The sequence below is a fragment of the Lynx canadensis genome, chromosome A1 (genome assembly GCF_007474595.2).
Source record: "Lynx canadensis isolate LIC74 chromosome A1, mLynCan4.pri.v2, whole genome shotgun sequence".
Classification (NCBI taxonomy): Eukaryota; Metazoa; Chordata; class Mammalia; order Carnivora; family Felidae; genus Lynx; species Lynx canadensis.
In genome coordinates this window covers 70,862,775-70,875,556 of record NC_044303.2, presented here as the reverse complement: position 1 = coordinate 70,875,556, position 12,782 = coordinate 70,862,775, and the positions used below count along the sequence as shown (strand labels likewise).

The 12,782-nt window shown below is 37.7% G+C and overlaps 1 protein-coding gene across 1 annotated transcript in view; it reads right to left on the bottom strand.

Moving 5' to 3' along the window:
- Positions 1-12,782, bottom strand: part of TM9SF2 (transmembrane 9 superfamily member 2) — a 67,809-nt gene that overhangs the window by 10,379 nt on the left and 44,648 nt on the right. Inside the window, 6 exon segments of the mRNA XM_030313387.1 lie at positions 249-408; positions 4,613-4,670; positions 7,990-8,088; positions 8,091-8,108; positions 11,199-11,273; positions 11,276-11,330. Of these exon segments, the coding sequence (XP_030169247.1) occupies positions 249-408; positions 4,613-4,670; positions 7,990-8,088; positions 8,091-8,108; positions 11,199-11,273; positions 11,276-11,330 (465 nt within the window).

The following is a 12,782-nucleotide window of genomic DNA, read 5'->3' as shown; positions in this document are numbered from 1 at the left end:
TTTACTTACAAAACTTTGAAATCTAAGTTTATATCTGTGACTTCTCTACCACACCCAAAATAATACTATTTTTAAGAATGACTGCAATCAAGTAAGAGGTCATCAATTTTCTATGAAATCCAGATCCCATAGGGTAAGTGTGTATCTTTTAGACATTTTTTTTTTAAGACACGGTTCTATCTTTTAAGGTGGCATATGCTAATTTTCATAGCTGAAATTTATTTGAATAAATTAACACATAAACTTACGTTCTTCTTAAAACCGAAGTATGCACCAATAAATGTTAGAGGCACAGATATGCAGAACCAAAGGGCCAAAATGGCAACCAATGTTCCAAAAGGAATAGCTGCTGAAGATCCTTCTCCCCAGAGAATCAGATTCATTATAAAGAAGTCAGCAAATACAATCCTGAAAGATACAATAGGCTTTTGGGTAAAACTTGAGTCAGAAGCAAAATGATATAGTACCAATCATATGTAATTAATATTACAATTTCTGTGTTACATACAAAGAAAATGAAGTTGCTGAGTAATGGGGTATATGAATTTAAAATTACTTTCTAGAAATTACCCAATTGCTCTTCAGATTGGTTTTGCCTGACTGAAATTCCCACCAGTAGCTTAAGAAAGTTACCTCTTTATGTATTTCATCGTGCTTTGGATTGTCAAATTTATTGTTTAATTTAAGTCCTGTTCACAACTGCTGCGGAGCATCTTGTGTCTATTGGTTTTATAGTTATTATTTCTGTGACTTGCTGGTTACATCTACTACTCACTTTTCATTTGGGGTTTACATCTTTTCTAAAGTTATAGATGTGAGTTATTTATATATTCTAGCTACTAATAATTCCTTGTTAAATATCCCGTTCTCTGAGTTAACGGCTTTTTATGAACCCCAAACAAGTGAATATGTATACTTAATTTCCCTTCAGTCTTTTTTCTGAGTACATTTTAAAACATATGGCTGTAATCACATGATAATTGTTTCTACATTCCCCCCACACAGTTTTTAATGTGACCAGTTGTCAATTTTCCCTTTATCCTTTGTGTAACTTATTTAAGAGAAGAAAGTCTTTCCTAACCTGGGATCATGAACATTACTCCTCTTTTTTGTTTTTTTTAAAGATTTTATTTTTTTATGCAATCTCCACACCCAACATGGGATTTGAAACTCACAACCCCGAGATCAAGAGTCACATGCTCCACCAACTGAGCTAGCCAGGCACTTCCATGAAGACACTCTTCCATATTTTCTTCCAACTGTTAAGCCCATTACATTTAGATCACAATCCCCTTGGAATTGATTGTGTGTGTGACTGGTAAGAACAGAATTTTTCTTCCTTCATATACACAATCAAGTATGAGCATCATCTAACACTTCCTCTGATTGGTGATGCCACATCTAGCTGCTTCCATGAATATATGGTCTATTTCTATGTTTTCTGTGCTAGTAGCTGCAGCACATTGCCAAACCCCTCATGCAGTCAATACTCTGATCAAGTAACACGGTGAATTTGTATCTCGTACTGTGAAGGTTTTCTGTTGCTAATACTCCTTTCTGTTGTTGTTTTATAGCTGAAACTTGTTCTCTGTATACAAATTATATCACAAATAAATATGAGATTTTTATTAATATAAAGAAGCATTTCTCTCCATTCAATCCTTTTTTTTTTTTAATTTATTTATTTTAAGAGAGTGGAGCATGAGTGTGTACCAGTGGGGGAGGAGCAAAGAGAGGGAGAGAAAGAATCCCAAGCAGCAATCGCACTGTCAGCAAAGAGCCCAACTTGGAGCTCAATCTCATGAAAGGTGAGATCATGACTTGAGCCTAAACCAAGAGTTGGATGCTTAACTGACTGAGCCACCCACATGCCCCTCCATTGAATAATTTTATATTTGGAAACGATGTTTAATATTATCAAATACCATTTTGTTGCGTCTACTGTAATAATTATATGTAGGTATTTACATAAAATTACATGAATTAATTTCATGTCACTAAATGGTACTTCTTTTCCTAGGCAAACACCAATTCTCCCTGCCCCCTTGGGTTCCTGGTACACTCTTATGTGCTTTTCCTCCCCCAACCCTGGCTTTTCCCTCATTCATTACCTCACTATCCTTCTGGTGAAAACCTAACAGGTTTTTTTTTGTTGTTGTTTTTTTAAATGAACACCCACTTTTTTTTTTTTTTTCAACGTTTATTCATTTTTGGGACAGAGAGAGACAGAGCATGAACGGGGGAGGGGCAGAGAGAGAAGGAGACACAGAATCGGAAACAGGCTCCAGGCTCTGAGCCATCAGCCCAGAGCCCGACGCGGGGCTCGAACTCACAGACCGCGAGATCGTGACCTGGCTGAAGTCGGACGCTTAACCGACTGCGCCACCCAGGCGCCCCTGAACACCCACTTTTAAGGGTAGCATGAAGACAAATCAAAGAAGGACTGATCAGAGATATAAAGAACTGGCTTAGGATAATTTCTATGAAGCCAAAAAATGAAAGGCATTTCAAGGAGAAAGTATCCCAATGTTAGACAATGTAGAGAGATAGAGTGAAGACAGAGAAAATGATTTCTAGATTTAGAAACGCGAATATCATTGGTATTTGAGAGAAGTTTTCACTAAAGTCATAGGGGAAGAAAGAGTCCGTGGGTTTATGTTGTGAATGTATGCTGAGAAGACAATGAGAATAAAGGAGTGTGGAATATTTTTTCAAGGCAGTTTGTTGGGAATGTAAAAGAAAAAAGATAGTAGAGGGGAAGATGCTTATGGAGAAGCTCATTTTAGGATTTGGGAACCTAGTATATTTGTAGGAAAGACGATGAAACACGAACAGAACACTGAGAAATAGAAGATGCCAGAGATTAGGAGGAATGTCTGAAAGGCAAGTTTCTGAAGGAAATCACAGACTGCTGACTTGTCTTGGGAAGAAGGAGTACTTCTTTAGTTGACGGGAAAGAAGACAAAGGATTTGGCTGGAGAAAAAGCATAAAAATCTGAATACATCAGGGCACCTGGGTGGCTCAGTTGGTTAAGCGTCTGACTTCGGCTCAGGTCATAATCTCCCAGTTTCAGACGTCCAGCCCCACATCGGGCTCTGTGCTGACAGCTCAGAGACTGGAGCCTGCTTCAGATTCTGCGTCTCCCTCTCTCTTTGCTCCTCTCCCACTTGTGTTCTCTCTCTCTCTCAAATATAAACATTAAAAAAAAAAGATTCTTACTCCCTCCCTCTTCCCCTCTCCCCTGCTCACCCTCTCTCTCTAAAATAATAAGTAAATAAATAAATAAATAAATCTGAATATATCATGAATGGCTGAGAATCATGTCATTCTTCAATGGAGGTAATTATCTGAGGGAATATTTATCCCAAACATGTATAAACAATGCAACTATCATTACTCTTTAGTTTCTGGCCTGCAAATGGAATGGCCTGGCTTTTAGATTTAACCTTTGGATTTCACTATTGCTGCTAACTGCTCAGAGGCTGGTTCTTGTCCACCAGAAATCTGGGAGTTGGGAAAAAAATGGGTTCTATTTCTAGGACCAGACACCGATCAGATACTTAATATCAAAAGCTATCTTCCAAAGAGTCACAATTATTATTTTTTTAAACGTGATTGTCATTTTAAAAAATTTTTGCTATATATTACTCTATTTAATGGAATAAACTCTAAATAAAGTGGCACTACTTTAAAAAAATTTTTTATCTTTCAATTATAGTTGACAATGTTATATTAGTTTCAGGTGTACAATGTAGTGATTTGACAATGTCTGTACATTACTCAGTGCTCACCATGATAAGTAAAGTCACCTTTTGTTACCATATACTGTTAGTACAATATATTCCTTATGCTCTATTTTTCACCTCTATCACTTATTTATTTTAAACTGAAGTTTGTAACTCTTAATCCTCTTGGCCTATTCTGCCCATCCCTTTCCCCAACTATCCCCTCTGGCATCCACCAATTTTTTCTTTATATTTATGAGTCTACTTCTGTTTTCTTTGTTCATTTGTTGTTAGATTCCACAAATGAGTGAAATCACATGGTACTTGTCTTTCTCAGACTTATTTCACTTAGCACTAGGTCGACCATGATGTCACAAATGGCAAGAACTCATTCTTTTTTTTTTTTTTATAGCTGAGTAATATTCCATTGTGTGTATATGTGTGTGTTACCACATCTTCTTTACCCCATTCATCTATCATTGGAAACTTAGATTACTTAAGAGTGGCAATACTTTTGATAGAAATCTGAAAATGTTTGCTTGCCTGAATAATCTGCAAGCGAAAACACCTTCTTGTGATTAGGTCAAAAGCTTTCAATGTAGCCTTATATAACAACATGCCAGACCAACTCACACAGACTAAGAAATAGACTTTTAAGAAAAGGAATCTACAAATTTCTTATGTCCAAAGATACTTTTTCTAGACAGGTGGAAGTCATTCCGCAAATGTTTATTAAATATTCATTTTTTATCCCTTTTTAAAAAATTAAATTCATTTTCTAGTGTACACAGTTTAGAGACAGAGAAGATTAAAGACCTAAGAGGTTGAAAATTTGGGAACTAAAATATGACTATGTAAGACAATTACTATTGAAACGTTCACTTACCCAGGACAAAGAAATGATGTCAGTAAAACATTTGTTTTCCACTTCTCACCACCAAAGGCTGTGGAAGAAAACAAAAGTGGTATGCCATACAGACTTTTCTTCAAAGCAAACCAAATGACCATATTTGTCTGGCATTAAACAAATTTTCAGACAGCATTGGGTACCACTCCTAGAAAATCCCACTAGCAAATGATGTGGTATTCCCTAGGTGATGCAGACCAGAGATGCGCATCACAAACTTTGCTGGATAAGCCCTGCTCTCAAGATGTTTGCTTCAGCATAAATCTAATATCAGAGGAAGGTCATCCAGACCACTTCTTTTCCAATCTTTTTTTTTTTTTTTACTTCAAAATAAAACAAACCCTTAGGTTCTAGGCCAGTTCCAATCCATGGAACTGGGTAGAGAAAGGGCATACTGAGGATTCTCCTTTATCTTGTGGCCAGTTTCAAAATCTGTTATACAACTAGGAACCTGCAAGCCTCAAGTGCAACACATTTAAGTTTCCACAGCAGGTCTAAATCTTCAGGGCTCATGTACCACTGCAGTTACTGGGAGGGGCTAGAGGTGGGGGTGGGGCTTGGGTATGTCAGATCAGGTGACTGAGAAGAGTAGGACAGTTATGGCCACTTAACAGAACAAATTTGCTCATGAACTTTTTAATATGCTTTGTCCCTCTCTAATTTCTTTTCCCCACTTAACTTTTTTTTTCAAGTACACAGAGTAAAAAATGGTTTTCCGCTTCCAGCTTAAAAGCTGAAGATGAAACTGGCTGAGGTGTGAGAACAGCTCTGATTTCTTTAAAAAGTTGTAATAGTTTATAAGTACCACTTGCCTTAAAACAAAATGACAAATTATATACATGTGATTTGAATTTGCAGCATTACTGATTAAGAGACTATTATGAAATTATTAATTCAGGGTTTAATACAATTCCAATCAATATTCAAATAATATTTTGAAACATTAGAAATGATTCTATAAAATGAAGTATTTTGTGACTGGGGCCACATGACAGCACCTCTTGAATGTTCTGCCTGATTAATGGGCAGCTGGGGGATCTGAAGGATGGAGCAGGAGTTAAAGAGGGACTCGCGTCCTGGGCTGGGAGGGAGCATGAGCTAGAGCTTCTCACACAGGGAACAGGACACGGGGAGTTCCTGGGGCAGGTGTGAAGATACGGGAAGAAGGCCAGCATGGTTGAGAAAGAGGGAGTGCTGCATGGGAGGCAGGGGTCCAACTGTGGCTCAGCTCATGTGTGTTAAACTACACGTGACACCCACAACCTTCTGTCCTTTAGGAAAGGGATGAAAAAGAAAAAAAACTTGGGACAAAATACACAAAAAGTAAAACACAGACACACATACATATAGCACGTCTCATTTTCAGAGAGCACTGTACCTGGCAAACTCTAACAAATATTTCTACTCGGAGTTGAGTCTAGCCAACGTCACTTTTAGGGCTGCCTATGTAACCTGTGTTTTACCTCAAACCTTCTTCACATCAACTGTAGTTCTGTCCCATCTTCCATTTTGTTTCTTTGTTTTTGCTTTTGGTGGGCCCTTTTTTCCCCCTAATATTTATTACTGACGATATAACTGACACAATGTTATATTAGTTTCAGGTGTACAACAAACTGATTCCCCAATTCTATATATTACTCGATGTTCACCATGATAGAGCGTAGTCACCATCTGTCACAACAGTACTATTGGCCACATTTCCTATATTGTATTTTTCACCTCCGTGAATTATTTATTTACAACTGAAAGTCTGTACATCTTAATCCTTTTTCATCTATTTCACCCATCTCCCCAACAACCTCCCTTCTGGCAATCACCGGTTTGTTTCTCTGTATTTAAGGGTCCATTTTTTTGTTTGTTCTGTTTTTTAGACTCTACATAGCAAAATCATAGAAGATATTTGTGTTTACTGTGCAAATGGACAATAATATTTATTTTGGTATAGTTCAATAGTTCTATTTTTGCTTTTGTTTCCCCTGCCTGAGGAATGGCAGGGGAAACAACACAAATATGCCACTAGGCTAATGTCAAGAGATTACTTGCCTGTGTTCTCTCTTCTAAGAGTTTTGTGGTTTTAGGTCTCACATCTAGGCCTTTAATCCTTTTTAGGCTTACTTTGTGTATGGTGCAAGAAAGTAGTCCAGTTTCATTCTTTTGCATGTAGCTGTCCAGTTTCCATGTGCTGCCCAGCACCATTTTTTAAAGAGACTGTCTTTTTTTCCCATTATATATTCTTGCCTCATTGTCGCAGATTAATTGACCATATTAAGTGTGAGTTTATTTCTGGGCTTTCTGTTCTGTTCCACTGATCCGTGTGTCTGTTTTTGTGCCAGCACCATACTGTACTGTACCATACTACCGTTTCGTCATGTACCTTGAAATCTTGGATCATGATACCTCCAGTTTTGTTCTTTCTCCAGATTGGCTTGGGATATTCAGGGTCTTTTATGATTCCATACAAATTTTAGGGTTAGTTTTTCTAGTTCTGTGAAAAATACTCTTAGTATTTTGATAAGGAATGCACAGAACCAGTAGATTGCTTTCAGTAGTATGAATATTTTATCAGTATTACTTCTTCTAATCCATGAACATGTCTTTCCATTATCTTCAATTTCTTTCATCAGTGTCTTTTTCAGAGGATAGGATTTTTTTACCTCCTCCCTGTCACTTTAAATTACAGATTAGCTATGAGACTATCTCGATAGACTTCAGAATTCCACAGCAAACACTGGCATTCACTGCCCCTAGCAAAGCTGCTTTTTCTAGTCATCTAGTCATATCCCATCCTTACTCTGTGGCCCTGATGCTTTTTTTTCACTCAACTTTATTTTTCTTTTAGAAAGCAAGGATACAACAGATACCACTAATTACATCATAAAAGCAATTAAATTACTTCAGGGCTCTTTAAAATAGTGCAATCTTAGTTTAAGTACAGTCTATTTTTCCAATATTAAATTGATGCAATTATAAGCACAACCTCTTTATGTAAGAAAAGTGTTACTATATGTATGACTTGTTTTAGTTAATAACTCAGTGATACTCATAAGTATACTTTCTTCCTTTATTAGTCTATATATGTTTCTATGGAATGTAGCAAATCTAAGTTGTTCAGTCAAATCTCTTTCGTCAAAAAATTGTAAAAGAAAAAGGACAAGGGGGATTGTGGATAAGCAACACCTAATTTGCTTACCTCACTGTTCAAACAGTTTTTAACAATAAATCTAGAGATGGCCATCCGTTTTACAAGTTTCTTTTAAATAAAGATACACACCTATAAAACATATTGTTTCAGAACAGATGCAGTGATGTAGCAGAGTAGGTTCCTAGCCTGACAGTCAGGGTGACTGTTTACTTACACTTATAAAATCTGGCAGCAACATAGCCCGCAGGAGTGCCCAGCAGCACCCACAGGACCACAGCACAAGTCATCAATGCTCCTCTGTTGGCAGGTGACAAAATCCCAGGCAAGCGAAAACTAAAAAATAGTAGTTTAAGTTATAAATTTTATTAGTTTCCTTTGTTGTGAAGTGACTGAAGACCCCTTTCATTTTTTAAACAAGAAACCAAAATACAATTTCATGAATACACTATCTTACCTATGGCCACGCTAAATCTTAGCACTATTTTAAGGTACTTCACCAATAGGATCATAAATAAAGCAATCTCTACTTTGGATGCTTCTTGTAGGGTCCACAAGACCCCACCTTTCCTGCCATCAGGGAAGGTTGACTGGATGCTCACGAGTGCTTTCCGCTCTCCAGCTCTTCTGAGATTTTAAAATGGGTGGCTCAGTGGTTAGGCATCCAACTTTGACTCAGGTCATGATCTTGCAGTTTGTGCATTCAGACCCCAAGTCCAGCTCAGAGCCTGGAGCCTGCTTTGGATTCTGTGTCTCCCTCTCTCTGCTCCTCCCCCACTCACGATCTCTCTCAAAAAAAATAAAATAAAAAATAAACATTAAATTAATATGAATATAGACATTCCCACCATGAAATATTCCCACTTTAAAAACAATACTGGGTCCTCTGGAGTGAGAACTATAACCTTCAAACACAAGAGACAAGATAGAATCTGATCAATAAATAAACAAAAAACATTTCATATACTATTAGCTTTCTGACACAAGTTACTGAAGGACTTGGTCATTGATTGACTCAGGGAATTCTGGCTTCTCCCCTTATTTAATTGGTTATTTTATTTTTCTTCCTTATATAACCTACCTAATAAGAATAAAAATACTACCTTGTATTTGTAGACATTCCGGCTTTAAGCTGGAATTCAGAAGTTATTGACTTTTCTCAGAAAGAAATTCAGCGGTTTTCTAACCCCAGAGCATGTATTTCTCTGAGGTATACATAATGAGGCACATGTCCACTCACACGTTCCATCAACACCAACCAAGGGGCAAGACTAAAACTCATGATCAGCAGGAAACCGATCAGATTGTTCAACCAAAATGCATCCCCCCCCCCCCAATCCCCACAAGACTAAGAAATGGACTTTCTGGAGGAGAGAGTTCATATTTGAGCATTCAAGGAAAATGGATCCCCATGCGCTCTGAAACTTTCCTTCCTTACAAGTTCATTTCTAGCAGACTCACAAAGATCAGGTGATGACTGAAGGCAACTCCCAATAAAATTTTCAAGCAACATTTTATCCTAAGGCATCCATTCTGCTCCTCCAGCTCTACCTTGGCTCTCTGGGGACCTAGTGATCCCCAACTAGCTTTCACGCTATCCTCTGGTTGTGTCCAAACCTCTGTCATGATGCCTTCTCCCAACCTCCCTCTTCAGTATAATATACTTAAGAATTTTAGCCCTCCCCATCATAGTTGTATCTCCTTATCTAAATAAAGATACTAGTTCTAGTTAATCTTCAGGTTAGGCTTCAAAGTGATGTTACCTAAAGGTATACACCAATGTTCTCAAACTTATTCAGGTGCCAGATATTTGGAAGTGTGAATCCTCTTTGTAAAGTATTTATATAGTTATTCCATCATAAAATTGGAACAATTTTATTAACATAAAATGATTTTAGCATTATATATTTAATATGCAATCAAACATAAGAACAAATGTTCATTAAAAATTATTAGGAGCAGGGGTGCCTGGTTGGCTCAGGTCGGTTGAGCTTCCGACTTCAGATCAGGTCATGATCTCACAGTTCGTGGGTTCAAGCCCCGCATCGGGCCCTGTGCTGACAGCTCAGAGCCTGGTGCCCTGCTTCGGATTCCGTGTCTCCCATTCTCTCTCTGCCCTTCCCTACTCACGACTGTTCTCAAAATAAACAAACATTAAAAAAAAATTATTAGGATCACTTGGTGACTCAGTCGGTTTAACGTCCTACTCTTAAGTTCAGCTCAGATCATAATCTCACAGTCCACGAGATTGAGCTCCATGTTGGGCTCCTTGCTGGGCATAGAGCCTGCTAAGATTCTCTCTCCCCCTCCCTCTTCTTCTGCCCCTCCCTCACTCATGTACTCTCACTGTTGTATGTATGTATGTTGTATGTAAGCAATGAATCACAGAAATCTACCCCCAAAACCAAGAGCACACTACATACTGTATGTTAGCCAATTTGAACAATAAATTTATTAAAAAAATTATTAAAAGGTCAGTGGTTTTCTGAATTCTTCCAGTAATAATTCATTTATTTCATTTATTTATGTACTTATAGTAAAATTCATTTGTTACTGTTCATCAGAAGGACCAATAAGGAAACATAAGGGAAATAAAAGCAAAATTTAGAAATTCCATGAACAGTTTTTTTCTCTCACATTAGGAAAAACTGAAAAAATACTGTATTCCCAGGCTAACCAATAACTCAAAGGGGGGGGGGGGAGGAGGAGCTATTTTTTTTTTTTTTTTAAAGGTTGTTCTAGGGGTGCCTGGGTGACTCATCCAAAGTGTCTGACTTTGGCTCGGTCCATGATCTCACAGTTCATGGGTTTGAGCCCCACCCTGGGCTCCTGCACTCTCAGTGCAGAGCCTGCTTTGGACCCTCTCCTTCCCTCCCTCCCTCTCAAAATAAACAACACTTAAAAAAAAAAAAAAAGTTGTCCTAATTGACAAGCATTTAGTAATAACACTTCTAAAGATTTTCAGGTGGCACAAGGAGGAGCTATTTTTGTGTGGGAAGATCTCTCTGGAACAAAGCTACAGAAAGAAAGTTCCTCTTTTCTTTTGGTCTCTCTCAGTAGAAACCAAACACATCCTGGAATCCGGATCCTACTGCTCCTGGTGGCATTGGGACAGTCATCCTACATGACCCTGGTTCCAAGCCACCCAGACTCAGACCCAGATGGTCTTCAGGTACCTAATCATCCTCCAGCTCCAACTCCTTGACAAAGGCTTGGTCTCTGTGCAGCTGTAAAGGAGATATGAAGTCACAGGTTTTCCAGCACAGCTAACACTGCCCCAAGAAACGTATAGCCAGAGCACACACATGTAAAAGCCAAAAGTACTCTTAGATACAATCTAGTCTAGCTACTTCACTTATGAAAACTGTTTTTCTAAATTATTTAAAAAAGTATTTTCTATTTTTTAATTGTCAACGTAATACTTACATAGAGTCACGAAAGTCATAATTAAAATCTGTGTCCCTGATCCCAGGAAGACTGACAGCAGCATCCCTTTTCTTGAGGACGGAATATATCACCATGAACCAGTTTCCAGCCAAATTCTTCCTGGGCATCCTCCTAAAAAGGGAATGACTTGTTTAATTGATATGTGGTCACCAAAACAGCTATACAGTTTGCTCACTGGTGAATATGCTGATACAAATTTTTTTTAAACTTACAAATGTTAATATTGATTCTATTCCTAAGCTTTATGTAATAAAGTTTGACTCACAGAGCTTTATATAGTTTTCTTGAATTGTTTTAAGGAATGTTGTATGTTAAGTTCCATAAATACAGTCATTGAAAAACTTTAAAAAATAATACAAAGATAATGTGATACTTACCTAGTTCTAATCAAACTTTATGATCCAAATTGATGACTTAATTTTTACTCACACTCTAACCCTTTCCCATCTACGTCTATTAATCTCCAAAATGAGCAAATGGTATTAGACTTCATGGCTACTTTGCCAGGTACAGTAGGCTTAAATATGAGCATATGAAGAGTTTGTGTCACCAGCCCTAACTGCTCTCCTGATCTCAGATATACATACACAATTGCCTAAAAAACAGTTCCACTTGGTTATTTAACAAGCATCCTGAACAGAATTACCACAACTGAATGGATTTTCTCTCCCCATCTATATTTGCTCTTTCTGCAGGCCACCCCAACCCTGTAGAAGCTCCATCTTGCCAGCTGTTCAGTCCCCAAAACCCTGGAATCCTCCTTGATTCCTTCTTTTAACACCTTGAATACAGTTCTTCAACAAATCCTCAGCTCTACTTCTAAAATATTTCAACAGAACCAACACTAGCCCCTGTAAAGACTCTGGCTTTCATGCTGAGTGAAATGGGAAGCTACTGGAGGGCTGTGAACAGGAGTGAAACAATCTCAGTTATATCTGAACAGATCTGCTCTGACCGCTACAATAAGGGAGGAAAAAGGAATGGAAGAGGAAAAAGTGGAAGCAGGGTCGCCCTGGGCCTGTATCCCATGGCACCTCTGTACAAATTAAGAAAAAAAATACCATTAGCTGAGCAATCATTTGAAATTGCTATTATGAGAGAGTATTCTGAAATTATTTTAATATTTAATAAATCAATAAAAATAATGAAAAAGAGACTTTAGGGTGGAAATGCTAAGAAGACAATAGTATTAGCATGTTTCTTTTTGTAATTAGAATAGGACAGAAAAGTTGAGAGAAAAGCCAAGAAATCAGGAAAAGAAAACATAAAATCTGAATTTTTGTATTCATTACAAGTCACTCTGAGTCCTGTGGAAATAATTGCTATAAAATGAAAAAGTATAAAATGTAAAACATTATACAGCTTAAAATTCTTTTTTTCCAAGTATATACTTATTTTGAGGGAGAGACAGAGAGAGAGAGTGAGCACATGAGTGAGGGAAGCAGAGAAAAAGGAGAGAGAATCCCAAGTAGGCTCTGCGTTGTCATCAAAAAGCCCAATGTGGGGCTTGAACCCACGAACCACGAGATCATGACCTGAGCCGAAACTAAGAACTGGATGCTT